At 45.4% G+C, this 21,427-nt stretch overlaps 1 protein-coding gene across 2 annotated transcripts in view; it reads left to right on the top strand.

Annotated features, from left to right (window-relative positions):
* ITGB3 (integrin subunit beta 3) overlaps positions 1 to 21,427 on the top strand; it is a 60,459-nt gene that overhangs the window by 6,149 nt on the left and 32,883 nt on the right. The window contains exons 1-2 of one of the 2 annotated variants that reach the window (XM_044938847.2): positions 5,018 to 5,048; positions 12,230 to 12,315. In XM_044938847.2, the coding sequence (XP_044794782.1) occupies positions 5,033 to 5,048; positions 12,230 to 12,315 (102 nt within the window). In that variant the 5' untranslated portion in view covers positions 5,018 to 5,032. Of the gene's footprint in view, positions 1 to 5,017; positions 5,049 to 12,229; positions 12,316 to 21,427 lie in introns of those variants that run through there. The other variant, XM_006060699.4, reaches the window with a different exon arrangement.

The following is a 21,427-nucleotide window of genomic DNA, read 5'->3' as shown; positions in this document are numbered from 1 at the left end:
GGGGGGAAAAAAGTCAGTGGAATTCCCTGTCCATCCAGTGGTTAGGACTCAGGGCTTTCATGGCGGTGGTCCAGGTTTAATCCCTTGTCAGAGAACTAAGATCCTGCAAACCTCACTCCGTGACCAAAAAATAAATAAAAAAAAAGTCAAGCAGTGCAAATATAGAATAATGTAAAAAATATAAGTGCCTTGTAGTCTTGTCCTTAAAGATAACCACTTAAAAATTTTTTTTTGAATTATAGTTTTTTATTTTTTAAATTATGAAATTATGATAACATATTTACAGGAGACTTGGAAAATAGAACAAGGTTACATATAGTTCCACTGTATATTGCACTTATTTTTTAAGTAGATAAATTAAGATTTTTAGTTGGAATTTCATATCAAACTCTCAAAAATTAATAGAATGAATAAACAGAAGTAGACCTGAAAAGCACTATGAACCAATTCAACATAATTAAGATTTATACAGACAGAAAAACACAAAATTCTGTAAAGCAATTATCCTTCAATTAAAAAATAAATAAATTTTAAAAATTAAAAAAAAGATTTATAAAATTTTCACACAACAGTGGGGTACAAATTCTAGTCAAGTTCCCATAGACCAGAAACCAGGAGACACTGAAACATATCCAGAGACATAAGATCAGGTACAAACATTTCAGGTCTAAAAGTATTGAAATCATGCATTCTTTTATTATTGTGGAATTATGTTAGAGATCAATATCGAGATATTTGAAGATAGCCAACATATTTTCAAGTGCAGTGTGACATTTACCAAGAGAGATCCTTGACTTAGCTATTGAAAGCTTCAATAAAGTTAGAAGACTAAAGAGACACAGAAGGTGATTGCAGAGAAGAAAGCATTTAAATGAGAAATTAATATCAAAGATACTTGAAACATCCCATGTATTTGGAAATTAAATGCCCACTTTTAAATGATGGGTGTAAGATAACCACTGTTGGCAGTTACTCCAGAATTCTTTCCTATGTATATGGAAATTTTATTTCCATAAATAAATTTTTAAGGAAATATTTTCCCATGTATATTTCCACTGTATATAATTATTTATCTTTATTGTTGTTTCTCAAGCAGAATCATTCACAGTTGCATCATTGTCACTTAATAATATTACCATGGGCATCTTTTTATATCAGTTTATGGCTTTCTATTACTGTTTATTCCAAGAGCTGTCAGTCTAGCCCAAAGGCATATTATTATATGGATATATCTGAATTTTCTTAACCAAGTCCCTGTTGGTAGTCATTGGGATCACCCCCAATTATCTGCTACTACAGATAAAGCTGCAGGAGACATCCTTGTTCATTATTATGCACCTTTGTTCAAATGTCTCTAAGGCTGAATTTCTTAAACTAAAATTCCTGAGTCAAAGGACACGAATATTTTAAATTCAAATTTTTATAGCTTTTCCAAATTGTCCTCAAAATGGTGGGACCGATTTGCCTTCCTACCAAGACAGGCTGGCGGCAAGGGCTGGTGCCACCAGATATAGCAGATATGACCACAAGATATGAGCTGGAGGAAGAAAAGTAATGAAACTGAACAGTCAAAGGCCAAGTGAAGTGAAGTGAAAGTCATTCAGTCATGTCCGACTCTATGTGTCCCCATGGACTATACAGTTCATGGAATTTTCCAGGCTAGAATACTGGAGTGGGTAGCCTTTCCCTTCTCTGGGGGATCTTCCCGACCCAGGGATCGAACCCACATCTCCTGCATTGCAGGCAGATTCTTTACCAGCTGAGCCACCAGAGAAGCTAAGGAGGTCACCAAAAGGGCACTGCTTGGCTGGGCCTCAAACAGAGCTTGGTACAGGCTTGCCTCTTTTCTATATTGAGTGAGTCAGATAGGAGGTGGGTCTTGTGCTGATAAAATTTTCCAGAACTTGAAATGCAGCATTTGAATGAAATGTTAGTTAGGACATTAGGAAGAAATAGACATGTGTATAAAATTAGAGGGATCTTGGGCCCTGGGATGCTAGGCTTCCTAGAGTATTAGCCTACTGATATTTTCTGCCTGGAAGATACACGTTCAGGGCTGGCTGCACTGTGAAAATCACTAATTTAGTCCTGTTTATTTTATGGAGAAGCAGAAAGGGAGGTCCTGAGAGGCAAAGTGACTTGCTCAAGATCATACAGCTAGCTTGGGGGCATTGGAGGAGTGTAGCCCTGAGGGCTCCTGTCTCCCGGCCAGTGATTCTTCACTGTATCCTGTAGAGACCAAGGGCCCTCTCTCATCTGCCCCTGAGGTGGGTGGGGAATGTGTGGGGACGGGCATTCCTAGTGCAGGAAGTGATTGGCATGAAGGTAAGGAGGAAGGAAATCAACATTTACTGAGCATCCACTAATTTTTTTTTCTATTTTAAAAATTGGAGTATAATTGCTTTACATTGTAGAGTTAGTTTCTGCTATATGACGAAGTGAATCAGCTATGTGTATACATATATTCCTTCCCTCTTGAGCCTCCCTCCCAACCCATCCCGTCCCTTTAGGTCATCATGGAGTGCTGAGCTGAGCTCTTTGTGCCATACAGTGGCTTCCCACTGGCTATCCAATTTACACATGGTAGTGTGGGTCGGGGAGATCCCCTGGAGATGGAAATGCCAACCCGCTCAAGTACTCTTGCCTGGAGAATCCCATGTACAGAGGAGCCTGGTGGGCTACAGTCCATGGGATCGCAAAAGAGATGGACACGACTTAACAACTGAACAACAACAACGGCTAAGTGTGTATATATCAATGCTACTCTCAATTCATCCTCCCGCTTCCCTGCTGTGTCCACAAGTCTTTTCTCTATGTCTGTGCCTGAGCATCCACTATTGATGGTTCATGTTATCTCATTGAATTGTAACGACTCTTGAAGTAAATATTATGCCCTTATTTGGGAGTGTGGGGGGAAAGGAAGCAGTTGTTGAGGGTCGCAGTGCTTGGCTGATGTGGTTGGGTTAGACCTGTTAAACACAAGGGAGCAATGATAAGTTCTTGAACAGGAATGTGACAGAGACTCAGCGTCACTGGACCTGAGAGCACCAGAGAGATTAGGGGATGTGCTTGAGGTCACACAGCCGGTGGAGTGGTTAAAGGTCTCCTGCCTGCTGTCTGCATGCTTCTCTCACCACATCCACTGTTACACAATAATAACCTTCATTGTTTTTGAAATTGGGGTTTAGTTGCTTTACAATGTTGTTTCTGCTGTACAGCAAAGTGAATCAGCTATACAAATACATGTATCTTCTCTTTGTCCCACACACACAAAAAATGCTCATTGTTTTCTCCTCCTGCCCTCAGGGTGTTAGTTTACTAGGGGTCGGGTGTTAATTTTAGATGGCAATTACATGGAAGACAGGACTCTGTCCTTTTTATGCGGTATTCAGCGCATGGCTACCTAATTACACCAGTTGGAGATGATAAGCAGACATGATCTGGCTTCACTTATAAGGACGGGGATTACTGGCTGAAGAAGGGTCAGTGAAAGGGCATGGCCAGTGGTCAACATGTTTGAACTTTGTCCAAAGGGATCCACTTGCTCATGGCAAAATCTTTCCTGTTTTTGGGTCTTGCCCCTCATACCATTGGATCAGCAAATCCTCAGAGTACATCTAGGGTCTAACCACACCATGAACACCACTACCATCCAAATCCAATCCCCTGCCCTCTAATGCCTGGATTACTATTTAAAATTTTTATTTATTTATTTAATTTTGGTTGTGCTGGGTCTTTGCTGCTGCAAGCAGGCTTTCTCTAGTTGTAGCCCTTGGGGGCTACTCTTTGTCGAGATGCATGGCCTTCTCACGGTGGTGGCTTCTCTTGTAGCGGAGCAAAGGCTCTAGGCACATGGGCTCAGTAGTTGTGGCAGTGGGCTTAGTCGTCCTGGGGTATGTGGGATCTTCCTGCATCAGGGATTGAACCTGTGTCCCCAGCATTGGCAGGTGGGTTCTTAACCACTGGAGCACGAGGTAAGTCCTGATGCCTGAATTATTGTAATGCTTCCTAACTAGTCTCTTTCTGGTCTTGCTCCCCTACTGTCTCCCCTCCTTTCAGTGGCCAGGATGATCTTTTTCTGCTCATCTCTGCTCACATTCCACCAGTGGCTTCCCACCACATGGAGAATGACTGCCACACTCCATACCGTGGCTACTGCTTCCCAGTATTATGGTTCCTGACTGCATTTCCAGCCACCTCTCCACCTAGCTCCTTTTCCCTCTCTCTTCCTACTGTTTCTTAAAGAGGCTGAGGTCCATCTAGCTGTTGCGGGTTTTTTCTGGAGTACTTGTCCTCTAGATCTTCCTATGATTCACTCCTTCATGATTTTGAAATATCACTCAGAGAGGCCTTTCTTGACTTTTGAAAAAGAATTATTTATCTATTTAGCTGCATCAGGTCGAGTTGCAGCACTCAGAATCCTCGTTGCATCATGCGGGACTTTTCCTTGTAGTGCCCTGGCTTAGTTTGTTCTGTAGCATGTAGGATCTTTATTTCCAGATCAAGAATTGAACCTGAGTCTCCTGCATTGCCAGGTGGATTCTTAACCACTGGACCATCAGGGAAGTCCCTTGACCACTTGACATCCTCCCCTCACTGATGCTTTATCCTGCTCTATTTTCTTTTTTAAGAATAAATTTATGTACTTTTAATTGAAGGATAATTGCTGTACAATATTGTGTCTGCCTTTGCCACACATCATCATGAGTCAGCCCTAGTCTATTTTCTTAATGCATTTGAGTACTTTTAGCTTGTGTGTGTTTTGGTTTTCTGTTGAGCATGTTTTATTTTCTAAGCTCCACAAGAGTAGGGCGGTTGTTTAGTTCATCAGCGTGTCTCCAGTGCTTAGCAGAGTGCTGGACACAGATAGGTACTCAATGAGTTTTTGTTGGGTAAATGAGTGGGTGAATAAATGGCAATGTCATTGATACATCTTAGTAGAAAAGTATATAAGTCAAGTGACCATTTTTCTGTTATCCATAGGTGGATTAACCATTGCAAAATGTTCAGTCTAGGCTGGCTTTTCTCAATCATGCAAAGTATTTCAGGTCAGTGTTCCTCAAAATCATGTCATATATGCTACGGAAATGCAAACCCATTTTACGTTAGCTTCTTAGGGCTGCTGTAACTGGGTGACTTAAAACAACAGAAGTTTATTCTCTAGAGGCTAGAAATCCGAAATCAGGATGTCAACAGGGCCATGCTCCCTCTGAGACACTGGGATGGACTCTTTCCTGGTATCTTCCTAGCTTTTGGTGGTAGCTGGCAATGCTTGGTGTTTCTCGTCTTCCAGCTATATCACTCCAACCTCTGCCTCTGTCTTCACAGGGTGGTATTCTCTCTATGTCTTCACCTGATGTTTTCTTCTTATAAGGACATCAGTCATATTGGATTAGTGTCCACCCTCATGAGCTCATTTTGATTACATATGCAAAGACCCTATTTCTAAATAAGGTCATAGGCGTAGGTCCTGGGAATTAGGACTTCAATATGTCTTTTGTGAGGATGCAATTCAACCTATAACACATTTTAATATTGGTTAAGACAAATTGTACACAAATACCTTCAGATGTTAAGTACCATATTTAATTGTCTCTGATACACTTTAAAAAAAAAAATTGGAAACTCTCTGAAGTCAGGATGCTTTCTGTATGGTTGGGCTTCCCAGGTGGCTCAGTGGTAGCGAATCTGTCTGCCAGTGCAGGAGATGCCGGTTCGATGCCTGGGTCAGAAAGATCCCCTGGAGTAGGAAATGGCAACCCACTCTAGTACTCTTGCCTGGGAAATCCCAAGGACAGAGAAGCCTGGTGGGCTACAGTCCATGGGATAGCAAAGAGCTGGACTTGACTGATCCACTAAGCATGCACACACGCACCTGTATGGCAATCTGGACTCCCTACTGCTTTGGGTGATGCTTACTGGAGCTTTCTGTTCAGAGCGCTGTGTTACCTTGAACTCCACCTTCCTGTCTTCTTCCCCTTCCTTGGCTCACTGAGCTGCTGTTACAGGTAACAAAAGAACCAAAATAAAGTAAACTTTCTTAACAGCGTGCTCCAGAGAAACCACTTGTTGCACGCACTGTGCAGTTAGGATATGTTTTGTTCTTGGGTGACTCACTCAGCCAGGTGGCTGCAATGAAAGGTCAGGCACCTCCTGAGTCACCCAGTGTCCCCGTGAACCTGTTTAGGAAATTACCAGTCAAAGGTCACTGGCAGGGCCGGAACGCTTCCCTGGCAGACAGTAGGAGAGACATCTGTAGTGTTTGCAGTGTGGATTGTCCTTTCTTCCCACTGAACACCTCTCCCTTTGACTGAGCCCTCTCAGAGGGCTCACGAGGGTGGCCTGTTCCTGAATGCTGACATCCTGTCTCATTGGACAACATATCCCCAAAATAGCCCTCATTGACGCATTAATAACTTCCACTGGTTCCAACTCCCTTCCTTGTTCCTCTTTTTTTCCCTCTATTTTTCCCACTCTTTGTCTCTCGTCTGGTTCTGTGAATTGATCTGATGCGTCAAACCACAGCCTTCTACTTCTACTTTCCTGGCAACATACTTGGCTCATCTCATCTATCTTTTCTAATTGGCATTCTTTTCTTGACCATCCCTTCTAGACTGGATTTTTGATCACCTGCCTTCTACTGCTTGGGACTCAGGATAAAAACATCAGCAACAAAAACAATAGCGTCAGATAGATAACCAACGAGAACCTGCTGCATAGCACAGGGAACTCTGCTCAGTGTTATGTGGCAGCCTGGATGGGAGGAGAGTTTGGGGGAGAATGGACACATGCATATGTATGACGGAATTCCTTTGCTATCCACCTGAAACTATCACAACATTATTAATCAGCTATACACCAACACAAAATAAAGAAATGGCAACCATAGCAGCAACAGCCTCTATAGGGTGCTTCTGTTTTTGCCAGCTGCTGTGCTCAGAGTGTGACAGAGGTTGGTTCACTTATAACTACCCTGGGAGGAATGGGACCAACCTGACCTTGTTGCCTTGCTCTAGCTAAGCTGTCTGAAGAAATGGGTGGTGGGAGTTGTTAATTCATTTCAGGGACAAACTTCTAATGAAGGTCCCTCATTCTCCAGCAAGGGCTGAACCTGGCCCTCTGGCACTGAGTAAGAAAAGAGGCCTTATGAATGACTGGAAACAGGCCTAAACTCCTTCCACATGTTTGCAGGGGAGGGGTGGCCTCAAAGCAGCAGCTCACTGAATCAGCACAGTCAGGCGCAGGACTTCTGATGAGTCAGTTGCTTTCAGCCACTGCGTTCCAGGGAACCTGCCCTTGGTGGCAGGTCTTGGTGGGGGGCATTCTGGGGAGAAGGGGGAATCATTGCTCTCATGAAATCAACCTGTGATTCATTACACAGAGGATGGGTAAGGGGAACTGGGTAACCATGACTCCCCAGGCATGACTTCCTAAGGAACTACCCCTGGCAGCTCATCTCATTCTCTGGGGTCAGGGACCGCCCATTCACTGGGAGGGGCCTGCTATTGTTTATTCACATCTGGTAAGGCGTTCTTTTGTGGCAACAAGTCAAGGATTCATGGGAAATGCTAATTTGAGAATGAATGGAGGGCTAAATGGATAGACTGGGAAAAGTTTTCAAAAAATAATTTGATGGCGTGCACAACTCCCTTGGTTGGTCCTCTTCTCTCTTCTAACTTGTCCCTCATCTCCCTACTGGAAATCCGTGGTACTTATGTCCAGAATTACTCCCCTGGATGCTGGTTCTCATGAAAACTTCAAAAAGGGATGCCTAAAATAATGCAGGCTATGTTTTTCTCAGAACTCTTCCAATAAGGCAGTAGGGAGTTCACATCTGGCTGAGAAAAGAGCTAAGAGAAGGCCAGGCAGCCTTGGCAGGGAGAGGCCTCCTGGATGCATTGTGGGTTCTGAATACTCTGTCATTCTGACTCTGTCATTCTGACTCTGGCTGCTTTTCTCCCATTAGAGGCAGTACATGGCTGAGGGCTGTCCCGACTCAGAGATGGCCTTGATGCCTTAGGGCCAGACCTGGAACTACTGCTGTAATTTCCACCTTGCAGCCTTTGTATCACACACTTAGGCTGTAGTCAGTCAGAGGCTGGAGTCACAGAGGTTACTCATGAGCTTACAGTGGCATGTCACTTGCAGAATTTTCGAGTTGAGAAAGGCCTTTGAAGTTAGACAGACTCAGGGCTCTGAGGAAACGTGGGGCTTCCAGGAGGCGCTTCAAAGATGCCACATATAATCTAGTGTTTTTCAGAGAACAATGAAAATTTCAATTGTCCAAGGAACTGTATCAACCCATTTGTGAGTTTTGTATCGGAATTCTAGGCATAATTTGGAGAAATGAGCTCAGTTGCTTAAAAAACAAAACAAAACTGACCTAATCCAGAACTTTGCTATTTGCTCTGTTTGTATGTGGGTGCGCTCAGTCATGTCTGACTCTTTGTGACCCCATGGACTGTAGCCCGCCAGGCTCCTCTGTCCACGTGATTCTCCAAGCAAGGATACTGGAGTGGGTTGCCATTTCCTACTCCACGGGATCTACCTGACCCAGGGATGAAACCCACTTTTCCTATGTCTCCTGCATTGGCAGGTGGATTCTTTTACCAGTGAGACACCTACGAAGCTCCATTAAATGACTCATCCAAGACTATATTATTAGTGGGTGACTCAGAACCACAATGTACTGATTGTATGTGTACCTCTTCTGTTAGGTCACTCTGTCCTGAGCTGGATACTGTTGCAGTGTAATTTTTAGAGTTAAAAGTATGATTCTCGTGCAACTATAAAATGAAGTGAAAGTGAAAGCTGCTCAGTTGTATCCGATTCTTTGTGACCCCATGGATTGTAGCCCACCAGGTTCCTCTCTCCATGGAATTCTCCAGACAAGAATACTGGAGTGGATTACCCCTTCTCCAGGGGATCTTCCAGACCAGGGATAGAATCCAGTTCTCCCACATTGCAGGCAGATTTTTTTTACTATCTGAGCCACCAGGGAAGTCCAATAAAATGAACACCTGTCAAAGATTTCATTCAACTTAATGAGAGAACCAGTAAGATGTTGACTAGTTTAAAAGAGAATTCAAGAAAGGGAGTTACAGTCAGTCAGTCAATGGAATGCTGAAATCAGTTGCCCAATAGATTCAAGATTGGTTAATGTTCAACAAAGCAATAAACCTTAACCTCTGGTGGTTATCTTTGCTACTAGAAAGAAATCATTTGCATTGCTGTTGGGTAAGAATCATATACATCATTCTCTTCAAGAATTATATCCATTGTTATTCATTTGCTACAGGCCAACCTCTACTCTTATAGGACTATAAGATATCCTAATCAATAGAGGTCAAACAAAGATACACACCCCTGAAATTATATAACCCCTTAGCATGGTGAGGCCACTGGTCAACCCCTTGCATTACCTTGAAAATTCACCCAGTACTCCCTTTGCCTAGTTCCACATTTTGGATAGTTTCTTTTAACAATATCGTGTATATGTGTGTACGTGTATACATGCACATTTTCTGTCCCCCCGCCCCCCCAGATGTTGAAAGGGAGTTCAGTCATAGTATTATAAAGTGACCTGAGATACCCAGCTCTGTAAGAAGTTCAAGGGACACTGGGGAAACATCCCAATGATGAGGATGATTTCCCCTCAAATATATTTGCTGGTCTTACCAGCTAAGGACAAGGGACCAATTCAGAAAACTGGATAAAGGAATTGTCAGGATAATTAAGTCATATCAGGAAGGGGTCTGGGCTTCCCAGATGGCCTAGTGGTAAAGAACCCACCTGCCAATGCAGGAGACATAAGAGATTTGGGTTTGATCCCTGGGTCAGGAATCAGGAGGGCATGGCAACCCACTCCAGTATTCTCGCCTGGAGAATCCCATGGACATAGGAGCCTGGAGGGCTACAGTCCATGGGGTCACACAGAGTCAGACATGACTGAAGTGATTTAGCACGCACGCACAGGAAGGAAGTCTCCCTCATTCTATTCTTTGCATAATTGTTCCTTGGGATCTGCAGGGGATTTTTTCCAGGCTCCCTTGACCACCAAAATCTGAGGATGCTTAAATCCCTTATAAAAATAGTTTAGTGTTGGCGTATAACACACATACTCTTGTATTCTATAAATCATCCTACGTTCCTTACAGTGTGAATGCTATGTAAATAATTGTAAATCCAATGTAGATAAATAGTTGCTGCCACATGGCAAATTCAAGTTTTGCTTGTTGGCACTTTCTGGAATTTTTTTTTTCTGTATATATTTTGACCCTTGGTTGTTTAAATCTGAGGATGTGGAACCCATGGATGTGGAGGGTTGACTGTACTGGAAAAGGCCTTGCTGGGAGCCCTGGAGGAAGAGAAGGTTTACCTGACTGAGGCCAGGAAGGCTAAGCTGTGGGGAACACGGAGGATGGTGAATGTCTGTGGTTTACTTCCTGGCTGGACTTCTTATGGAATGCTTTTCATCCCTCTGGTTGTCTCTATTCCTCCCTCAACTTTTTCTGCAGCCTTTGACAGTTTGAAGACTGTTCACAGTCTTCAATTGAACTGAGGTAATTTGAAACCAGTTCTCAGAATTCTGATATAATCAGACTTGAGGGGTCTTTACCCTTCCATGTTATTGAAATTCAGTAGCGATTTATTGCAGAGAAGGCAATGGCACCCCACTCCAGTACTCTTGCCTGGAAAATCCCATGGATGGAGAAGCCTGGTGAGCTGCAGTCCATGGGGTCACTAAGAGTCAGACATGACTGAGTGACTTCACTTTCACTTTTCACTTTCATGCATTGGAGAAGGAAATGGCAACCCACTCCAGTATTCTTGCCTGGAGAATCCCAGGGATGGGGGAGCCTGGTGGGCTGCCGTCTCTGGGGTCGCACAGAGGTGGACATGACTGAAGCGACTTAGTTGCAGTAGCAGCAGCGGCAGCGATTTATTGAGCATCTACGGCTTTCTAGACACTGCAGATGTAGTGACAAAAAGTCAAGGTCTCTATGATTAAAATCAGAGATTTCTTCAAAAAAGGAATGTTAGGTTCTCTTCTGGTGTTCCAGAAAGTTTCGATCCATCTCTTGTACTTTCTATGTCAATAGTCCTGAGCAAGGAGATTTAACCTTAACAGTGTCATTTTGAATGACATTTTGTAGTGTACACAATGCTTCTCCTTTACTTCAGTGAATTCCTTGTGCAATTCCTGTGAGATAGATATTATCAGCTTCGTGGAGGTTCACCAGGTTGACTGAGGTCATGACATGTCTAGTTAGCAAAGCATTCAGAATTCAAATACAGGCTTTCTAATTCCAAAATTCCATGTTCTTCCAGCTTATATCAGTCAACTTTTTCTAGTATTTCTTTAGTTCTCCCTAAAGCATTCTATGCTTGCATCCCAAGATATATGTATTGGGAAGCTTGAGAAGATTTCAGAAGATTTGCTTTCCCCTCATGGTCCAGTTGGACACTGCTGTGGCTGTCACCCCCAACCCCCATATGTAGGCTGTGTGTTAATATTAGTTCATCCAGGCTCTGAATTCCCTGTGTAGTGGCTATGAATAAATCATTAAAGTAATTACCATGGCTCTGGACCTCAGATTTGTATTTGTACAATACAGGTGTTAAATCAGGTGTTTAACAGTTAAACTGTTAAATCAGTTTCTTTATTAAATCTAATTTTGTGTGTGTGTGTGTGTGTGTGTTTTAATATTTATTTATTTGGCTGCATCCAGTCTTAGCTGTGGCACCATGAGGTCTTTCGTTGTGGTGTGCAGGCTTCCCTCTAGTTGTGGTATGCAGGCTCTAGAGGGCTTGGGCTCAGTAGTTGTGGTGTGTGGACTTAGTTGCCCTGTGGCATGTGAGATCTTAGTTCCCTTACCAGGGATCAAACCCATTACCCCCTGCATTGGAAGGCAGATTCTTAACCACTGAACCACCAGGGAAGTCCCAATGAAAGCCTTTCCATCAGTTATGATCTGACACTTGCTCCATCACTTGCCATCACCGTAGCCTCATCAGTTAAGAGCAGTGATGAGTTTCTTTTGACTCCTCATTCTCCTTCTTTTTCCCCAAATTATGTTGGGTAAGTGTCTATGGGCTGGTGAAGGTGTATTTGTGTGCATCTGAGAGCTGTAAACTTGGGCATTTGGGAAAGGTGGGCAAGGCTAAGGCAGGCCAGTTACTGTGTCAAGCGAAATTGGATGCTAAAACCTCTGTCTTTCTGTTGCAGGGCCCAACATCTGTGCCACACGAGGTGTGAGCTCCTGCCAGCAATGTCTGGCTGTGAGTCCCACATGTGCCTGGTGCTCAGATGAGGTAAGGAGCAGATATCTGACTTTATTTCTTTCTCAGACTTAGCTGCCTTTGTGTAGAAACAGACCCTTGGGGCTATCTCCTCCTTCCTAAGTATACGAGCCCTTGTCCCTTCTGAGCAACACTAGGGAGAAGCCTTCCCATGGATGGATGTTGAAGGGAGCTGTCATGCGCTATCGCTGGGAATGCCGTCCAGAGTGTCTTGCATGGCCCTGGCCTTAGGCAAGTAGGCTGGACCTCTTGGCCTCCCCTGTGGCCATTTTATCACTTTGCTTGTTTTTGTTGGGGTGTAACACCCCTGGGAGGCTGGGCCCCAGGTCACAAAAAGGGAGGCACAAGGGGGTTATAGGTACAGAGTGGATGCTGGCTTATGAACATTCCAGAATTTTTAAAAGGCAAATGACAGACGGATCTTGCGCTTGCATGTGGGGTTGTTTAGTCAGGGCCTTTTCTCTCCCTTTCCTGTCTGACAATTGGGCCCCGTGGCTTTACTGTCTCCTCTCTCTTTCTCTCCTTCCTTCCTTCTCTTGGGAAGGTGTTCATGAGAGAAGGAGCTGGGCCAATTTGGTGAGGCTGGGAGGGTGACAGGAAAGGGTTAGCTGTGTCTAGGCAGTGGATTTGTTGTGTCTGGGGCCCTGGGGAATGAGTGTGTTTGAGGGGATGGCTGTGTTTGTGGCTAGGATGGGAATTTGGAGCTGGCAAGGCTGGGCGTGCGTGTGGCTGGAGAGGGTCCAGTGATTACAGAGTGTGAGGCTGAGTCATGGGCCTCATCCCCGGCAGGTGGTTACCTGAACTCCTGGCCTGGGTGGGTGTCAGCCGCCTGAGGTGCCCTCTGTCAGGACAGCCTGTCCCCGCGCTCTGTGGCTCTGTGAAGTGCTCTGAACCGAGCCCTGGTTCTCTTTGTCCGGCTCCTCTCCCCCATCTGCTGAGTTTCCTAAAAAGGCAACCTCCCTGGCAGGCTGGTGAGGGGAGGGGGAGCGGGAGCTGCGAGGCGGTGTTTATCAACGAGAGGGAGGCCAGGACGGCCGAGGCCAGCCCAACGCAATGCCTTGGCCTCTGTGCAGTTCAGCACGAGAACGGCTTCCAGAGGCAGCTGCCCAACATCTGGGCCACACTGACTTCTTTTAGCAAATGAAACGTTCCCTGAGGCCAGGAGTTGGGGGTGGGACGTTGAGTGAGTCCTTCCCCTCCACCCCCGAGGGTTCTCCACCCCTCTGGGCTGAACTGGCCCCTCAAGTGTGATGTGGCCTCTCCCTTCTCATTGGCCATATCCTCCTTCCCTTGATCATCATCATATTATTAAGCTTCTTTTACAAGGAAATTGGAATTATGCGGCTGAATCCTCGAAGAAGGGAGAGCCGGATGGGAAGGGTGCTGAATTGGAGGGCGTCTAGCTGGCTGGAGCAGAAGAGTAGTCAGGGGAGAAGCCCTAGGGTCCTCAAAGGATGCTCCTCCCTCTGCCTTCCCCCCTTTGCAACCCAAAGCAAGACAAAAGGGAGAAACTGTGGTTCAGAGGAATCTGGGGGAAAAGAAAACCATTCTTGGAATGTCTGTCACCTCTCTTGATTGGCATAGGGACAAACCAGGTAATAGATATGCTGAGCCCCCACCGGACAAAGCCCTTAGGTCATGTGATTCAGATTTTAGAGAAAAATGTAGAATATTTAATGGTGGCCATGGTGAACTTTGTCCAATCTGAGGTGGGAGGAAGAAAGAAAGAGGGGAAGAAAGGTAGAGGATAGGATCAAAGCTTAATGCAGGACAAGCCTAGGGATGGGGGTGTGGAATCAAAGAGAAGAGGTGTGTGTGTGCGTGAGTGCGTGCGTGCCCAGTCATGTCTGATTCTTTGTGATCCTATGGACTGTAGCCCGCCAGGCTTCTCTGTCCATGGGATTTTCCAGGCAAGGATACTGGAGTGGGTTGCCATTTCTTATTCCAGGTGATCTTCCTGACCCAGGGATCGAACCTGTGTCTCTTGTGTCTCCTGCATTGGCAGGTGGATTCTTTACCACTGTTCCTCTTGGGGTGTATTTCTGGGACCAAAGAATCTGATGAGAGGAGGTAGATGGTCCAAAAAGATATTTTCTGGGAGGATGGAATTTAAACAGGAAAGTGTTTGTTTGTTTGTTTTGAGTGACAAAGTCAGATTTATTGCTCCAGATTGAATCAATGGAGACATGGCCTAGGGAGCGGAAGGTGGAGACAGGAAGTTGGTGAAACACCCTTTTGGCCTTCATCAGCATCCTGGGAAAGCTGGGGGTGGGGTGTGGTATGGAGGCCAAGGGCTTAGTGAATGACTACAACTATCTCTCGAGGAGGGAGGCGGGGAGGCGGGATAGCAGAGGAGGCCAGCATGGGGCAACGTTTGTCAACCAGGGAGAATGGAATCCCGGCCTGTAACTTGAACATGACTGCCATCTTTATTTTTTTCCCTGAGGGCTTCCCCTGCACTGACCAAGTGTAACTGCTGAAAGTGTCTTGGCTGTTGATTTTAAAACCAAAATGAACCATCTGGGCCATTTTGCCTGTGATTTGTTGAATAATCGACCCTGGAAAACCTTCGGCTTCTGCTTCTCCTACCTTGGCTGTTACAGGCAGGGTTGGCAGTGCCTGCAAAAACAACTGGTTGGGCTGAGCTTTCCCTGGTCCTGCCGGACAGCAGCTCTGGGTGTGGATAGCAAGCACTTGGCTGGATCTTAGGAAAACATAGCCAACGTGGATGAGTGCAGACTTTTCGGTCCATCTGCATAGGGTGTGTTCTTGGCGGGGCTGGATGCTGATATGGGTTGGGGTGGTGTGCTGTCTCTGGACTGTGAATCTAGCAGAGAAGTTGGCCTCACACTGAGATTCAGCTTGTGGTCTTGGCCTCGGTGGCATCACGTAGGGAATTAGAACCTTCCAAACTTGCCTGCTGGTAAGAATCACCTTGGGTGCTTGTTAAATATAAGGATGTCCAGGGTGGACCCTGAACCTGTTGCATTAGAATGGATTGTTATTGAATATCAGTAACAATAAACTAAAATGCTTTCCTTTTCTGCTCCTTCTTTCTGTTCTCTCCACAGCTCTCTCTGTATGTTCAATTTCTTGTCCTCATCAGATGTCAATCAAGAGAACAATTCATTATTGTTAGTTATTGTTAATTTATTTGGAGGCATTTGTTAGCTCTCTCAGAGAAGGCAATGGCACCCCACTCCAGTACTCTTGCCTGGAAAATCCCATGGACGGAGGAGCCTGGTAGGTTGCAGTCCATGAGGTCGCTAAGAGTTGGACACGACTGAGTGACTTCACTTTGACTTTTCACTTTCATGGATTGGAGAAGGAAATGGCAACCCACTCAGTATTCTTGCCTGGAGACTCCCAGGGACGGGGGAGCCCGTGGGCTGCCGTCTATGGGGCTGCACAGAGTCGGAGATGACTGAAGCGACTTAGCAGCAGCAGCAGCAGTTAGTTCTCTGGGAGAGGGGAAAGTCACATGATATATTGCTCCTTGCCCTCCAAGAAAAAAGTATGCAGTAATAGTAGTAGTGGGGATTTTCCTGGTGGTCTAGTGGCTAAGATAACACGCTCCCAATGCAGGGGCCCGGGTTTGATCCTTGGTCAGGAAACTAGATCCCACATGCTGCAACTGTAGATCTCACATGACGCAAAGAAGTTTGGAGATCCCATTGGCTGCAACTCTGACCCCGCACAGCCAAATCAATAAATATTAAAAAAAATAGTAGTTAAAATGGCAACAGTAGAAAAGAGTTACCTATTTGAATTTATTGTTTCTGTGTGTTAAGTTGCTTTAGTTGTACCCAACTCTGTGGACTGATGCCGAAGCTGAAGCTCCAACATTTTGGCCACCTGATGGGAAGAACTGATTTATTGGAAAAGACCCTGATGCTGGGAAAGATTGAAGTCAGGGAGAGAAGGGGACAACAGAGGATGACATGGTTAGATGGTATCACCGACTCGATGGACGTGAGTTTGAGCAAGCTCCGGGAGTTGGTGATGGACAGGGAAGCCAGATGTGCTGCAGTCCATGGGGTCACAAAGAGTCAGACATGACTGAGTGACTGCGCTGAACTGAACTGTGCAAACCTATGGACTGTAGCCTGCTAGGCTCTTCAGTCCAAGGGATTCTCCAGGCAAGAATACTGAAGTTGGTTGCCATGCCCTCCTCTAGGGGATCTTGCTGACCCATGGATTGAACCCGAGTCTCTTCCATCTCCTGCATTGGCAGACAGGTTCTTTACCACTAGCACCACCTGGAAAGCCCTTGTTTATATCCGATCAAAAGGACTTGAGTATATAGTACTTACATTGAGATTTTTACATCTTGAAAGTGTTTCCTGTTCACAGTTTTATTTTATCCCCTGACCAGCCCTGTGAAATAAGTAGAATAATGACAGCTATTCGCACTGTGCTTCCCCAGTTTCTAAAATGGGATTAATGGAGAATGGGACTAACAGCATGTGTCATTCTCCCAGGAGAGGGTGGGAATTCAGCTCATACAGAACGTGGGCTGGAGCCTCCCACCTCTGGGCTCCAACCCTTTCCCTGGGTCTGGGTTATTTTTGCCCTTTTTGTGTAACATCTGGTTTCACTAGGCACTGGAACTTGACCACTTCTCTCCGCCTCCTTCCAGCTTTCTCTCTGAGTCACCTGCACACATTCCTTCTACCTGCTCAGCCTGGGTTATTAGGACAGGGAATGGAGCCCAAGTGTGTTGAGGTCACTGCCTTGGTATGCTTCTGGGACAGCAAGCTCTCAGGGAGAGGGTGGCCAAGGAGCAGCCCTGTTAGGTTCCTGACCTCTGCTGTCAGCGACACGGAGGGAGGGGAGGAGACAGTTTTTGTTTCTTAGTGTTTAGATTTCTAAGGAAATCCATAACAAACCAAAAGCACTGTCAGCAAGGCTTAGTACTTCAAACTTTCCTCTACTAAACACTGCCTTGTTACAAAATGGGGGTCAGGAAAGCCCCTCCAAAACATTCTCTCCCTTTACCATGCAGCTTGAAGATACCCGACAGCCTTGCTGTTCTCATCGTTTCCTGGGCTCTCCCTTCCCCCTCTCTCTTTCAGCATCTGTCTTACTCCTGGAAAGGATCAGCAACAGGGCATCTTGGTCCATCCAGTCATTGCCTTTTTTGGAAGGTTTTCTGCCTGAGGCTTTGTGGGCAGCTGGAATCAGAGGTACAGTAGGGAGTTTTGTGAGCAAGAAAGAGACTGCTTCCTGAGAGAGAAGGGTTGGGAGAGACAGGCAGGAGCAGGAAGAATTAGAACACAAAAACGCTAAATGCTCATGAGTTCTCCTCTCTGCCGTTCTGTCCCTGGCTGAGCTAGGGGAGTGGGGCAAGACTTTCGTCTCTCTGAGACTTGGAGGAGCTGTGATGTCCTGTTAGGATCTTTTGAACCAGGAAGGTTAAGTCTCGTGCGCTGTTTCCCATTGCTGATGCCGTTTCTCTTACCCGTGAAACTGAGTAAGAAGGAAGCTCTTTCCGTGTTTTGCCTGGGCTAGGTTGGTGCTTGTGCCATTTGTCTTAGTCTGTTCAGGCTGCTGTAACAAAAATGCCATAGCCACAGTGGCTTAACAATGAACATTTATTTCTGACTATTTTGGAGGCTAGAAAGTCTAAGATTGAGGTATCAGCAAATTCAGCATCTCCTCACTATGTCCTCAAATGGCAAAAGGGGACAGGGAACTCTTTTTTTTTCCCTTCAATTTTCGGCCTTACCTCTCAGCATGTGAGATCTTAGTTTCCTGAACAGGGATCAAACCTGCATCCCCCTGCTTTGGAAGGTGGAGTCTTAACCACTGGACTGCCTGGGAAGTCCTCCAGGGAGCACTCTGGGGCCTCTTTTATAAGGGCACAATACCTTTCATGAGGGCTCGCCCTCATGATCTATCATCTCCCAAGCCCCCACCTCCTAATACCATCATGTTGGTGGTAAGGGTTTAGTGTATGAATTCTGGGGGGATGCAGAAATTCAGTCTGTAGGACTGTTGGTATTATTCATGGTCCCTTCCATGCGGGGAAGCCCTTCTGCCTATTAGAGGAAGGCTGGGCAGGAGAGTTCAGTTCAGTTCAGTTGCTCAGTCATGTTCGACTCTTTGTGACCCCATGAACCGCAGCACACCAGGCCTCCCTGTCCATCACCAACTCCCAGAGTTTACCCAAACTCATGTCCATTGAGTTGATGATGCAATCCGACCATCTCATCCTCTGTCGTCCCCTTGTCCTCCTGCCCCCAATCCCTCCCAGCATCAGGGTCTTTTCAAATGAGTCAGCTCTCTGCATCAGGTGGCCAAAGTCTTGGAGTTTCAGCTTCAACATCAGTCCTTCCAATGAATACCCAGGACTGATCTCCTTTAGGATGGACTGGTTGGATCTCCTTGCAGTCCAAGGGACTCTCAAGAGTCTTCTCCAACATCACAGTTCAGAAGCATCAATTCTTCAGCACTCAGCTTTCTTTATAGTCCAATTCTCACATCCATACATGACTACTGGAAAAACCACAGCCTTGACTAGATGGACCTTTGTGGACAAAGTAATGTCTCTGCTTTTGAATATGCTATCTAGGTTGGTCATAACTTTCCTTCCAAGGAGTAAGCATCTTTTAATCTCATGGCTACAGTCACCATCTGCAGTGATTTTGGAGCCCCCTCAAAATAAAGTCAGCCACTGTTTCCACTGTTTCCCCTGTTTCCCCGTCTATTTGCCATGAAGTGATGGGACCAGATGCCATGATCTTAGTTTTCTGAATGTTGAGCTTTAAGCCAACTTTTTCACTCTCCTCTTTCACTTTCATCAAGAGGCATTTAAATTCTTCTTCACTTTCTGCCATAAGGGTGGTGTCATCTGCATATCTGAGGTTATTGATATTTCTCCCTGAAATCTTGATTCCAGTTTGTGCTTCCTCCAGCCCAGCGTTTCTCATGATGTACTCTGCATATAAGTTAAATAAGCAGGGTGACAATATACAGCCTTGACGTACTCCTTTTCCTATTTGGAACCAGTCTGTTGTTCCATGTCCAGTTCTGACTGTAGCTTCCTGACCTGCATATAGGTTTCTCAAGAGGCAGGTCAGGTGGTCTGGTATTCCCATCTCTTTCAGAATGTTCCAGTTTGTTGTGATCCACGCAGTCAAAGGCTTTGGCATAATCAATAAAGCAGAAATAGATGTTTTTCTGGAACTCTCTTGCTTTTTTGATGACCCAGCGGATGTTGGCAATTTGATCTCTGGTTCCTCTGCCTTTTATAAAACCAGCTTGAACATCTGGAAGTTCAAGGTTCACGTGTTACTGAAGCCTGGCTTGGAGAATTTTGAGCATTACTTTACTAGCATGTGAGATGAGTGTAATTGTGCAGTAGTTTGAGCATTCTTTGGCATTGCCTTTCTTTGGGATTGGAATGAAAACTGACCTTTTCCTGTCCTGTGGCCACTGCTGAGTTTTCCAAATTTGCTGGCATATTGAGTGCAGCACTTTCACAGCATCCTCTTTCAGGATTTGAAATAGCTCAACTGGAATTCCATCACCTCCACTAGCTTTGTTTGTAGTGATGCTTCCTAAGGCCCACTTGACTTCACATTCCAGGATGTCTGGCTCTAGGTGAGTGATCACACCATCGTGAATATCTGTGTTGTGAAGATCTTTTTTGTACAGTTATTCTGTGTATTCTTGCCACCTCTTCTTAATATCTTCTGCTTCTGTTAGGTCCCTACCATCTCTGCCCTTTATTGAGCTCATCTTTGCATGAAATGTTCCCTTGGTATCTCTAATTATCTGGAAGAGATCTCTAGTCTTTCTCATTCTATTGTTTTCCTCTATTTCTTTGCATTGATCCCTGCGGAAGGCTTTCTTATCTCTCCTTGCTATTCTTTGGAACTCTGCATTCAAATGGGTATATCTTTCCTTTTCTCTTTTGCTTTTCACTTCTCTTCTTTTCACAGCTATTTGTAAGGCCTCCTCAGGCAGGAGAGGGAGAAGGACTTCAAGCATCAGGAGAGGTTTTAGGCTACAGATTCAGGATTTTCTGAATATGGATGGCTCCTTGTGGTTCAGTCTCTCTCCTGGAAACATGGCTTCCAGTCCCCTGAGGGGCCGGGAAGACAGGATGTTACCTATCCATCCCACACCTCCCGTATCCCCATCTAGCATTCTGTTCCCTAATTGCAGCATTCTCAAGTGTGGCTCTTCCCAGGACACTCTCTTCCACAGTCCTGATTCTCTGCCTTGATTCCCACTCTGCATGGAATGTAATACAACTTACCATTTTATCAGGTTAATCACAGTCAGGCCATCTAATCAGCATCTCACTTCTGCCCCTTCTGAGCTCTGCAACTCTGGGAAAATTACCTATTTTCTCCAACCTTTGATTTCTTACTTGTTAAGATTGGGTTCCTCATTTGTGAAACCTCCAAGCCTCAGGTTTGTAATTTGTGAAAAAGCAATAGTTCCAGCATTTAGAACTGTAATCAGAAGGACTGCAATATTGCACGTACAGTGCTTCTTCTAGTGCCTGACATGCAGTGTGTATGTGTGCTAGTCATTTAATCATGTCCGACTCTTTGCGACCCCATGGACTGTAGCCTGGCTGTCCATGGGATTCTCCAGGCAAGAATCCTGGAGTGGGTCGCCATTTCCTTCTCCAGGGGATCTTCCTGTTCCAGGGATCGAACCCAGGTCTCCCGCACTGCTGGCAGATTCTTTACTGTCTGCGCCACCAGGAAAGTTATAGGTCAAAGAGTTTGTGTTGTGTGGTTGTCACTTTAAAATGCACAGTGAAGACCGTCGAGAAGCAAGGCCACTGTTTCTTCTGCAGGGACCACGGTCTGGCTCAGAGGATGTCCCTCCACTCATGAGTGTGCACCCAGCCCTGGACAGCCTCGGGACAAGGGCCTCAGCCCTAGAGGTGGAGGCTGAGGGTGAGCTTGGTGGTGTCTTGGTTCCGTGTGAAAGAGATCAGATTTCACTCATTTTAAGAGGTTAATGACATGCAGTATGTACTCCGTAAATGTTAACAAGAGTTGTTCTGGAATGTCGGTAGGGTTATTCAGCTGCCTTTTGAAAGTGGCTGTGAGACGGGGTGGCTGGGGGTGTGGGGGATTGTTGGACTGAAGGCCTAGAT

The sequence above is a fragment of the Bubalus bubalis genome, chromosome 3, assembly GCF_019923935.1.
Source record: "Bubalus bubalis isolate 160015118507 breed Murrah chromosome 3, NDDB_SH_1, whole genome shotgun sequence".
Classification (NCBI taxonomy): domain Eukaryota; kingdom Metazoa; phylum Chordata; class Mammalia; order Artiodactyla; family Bovidae; genus Bubalus; species Bubalus bubalis.
The sequence above is the reverse complement of the archived record's forward strand: the minus strand, read 5'-3'. Positions and strand labels throughout refer to the sequence as shown.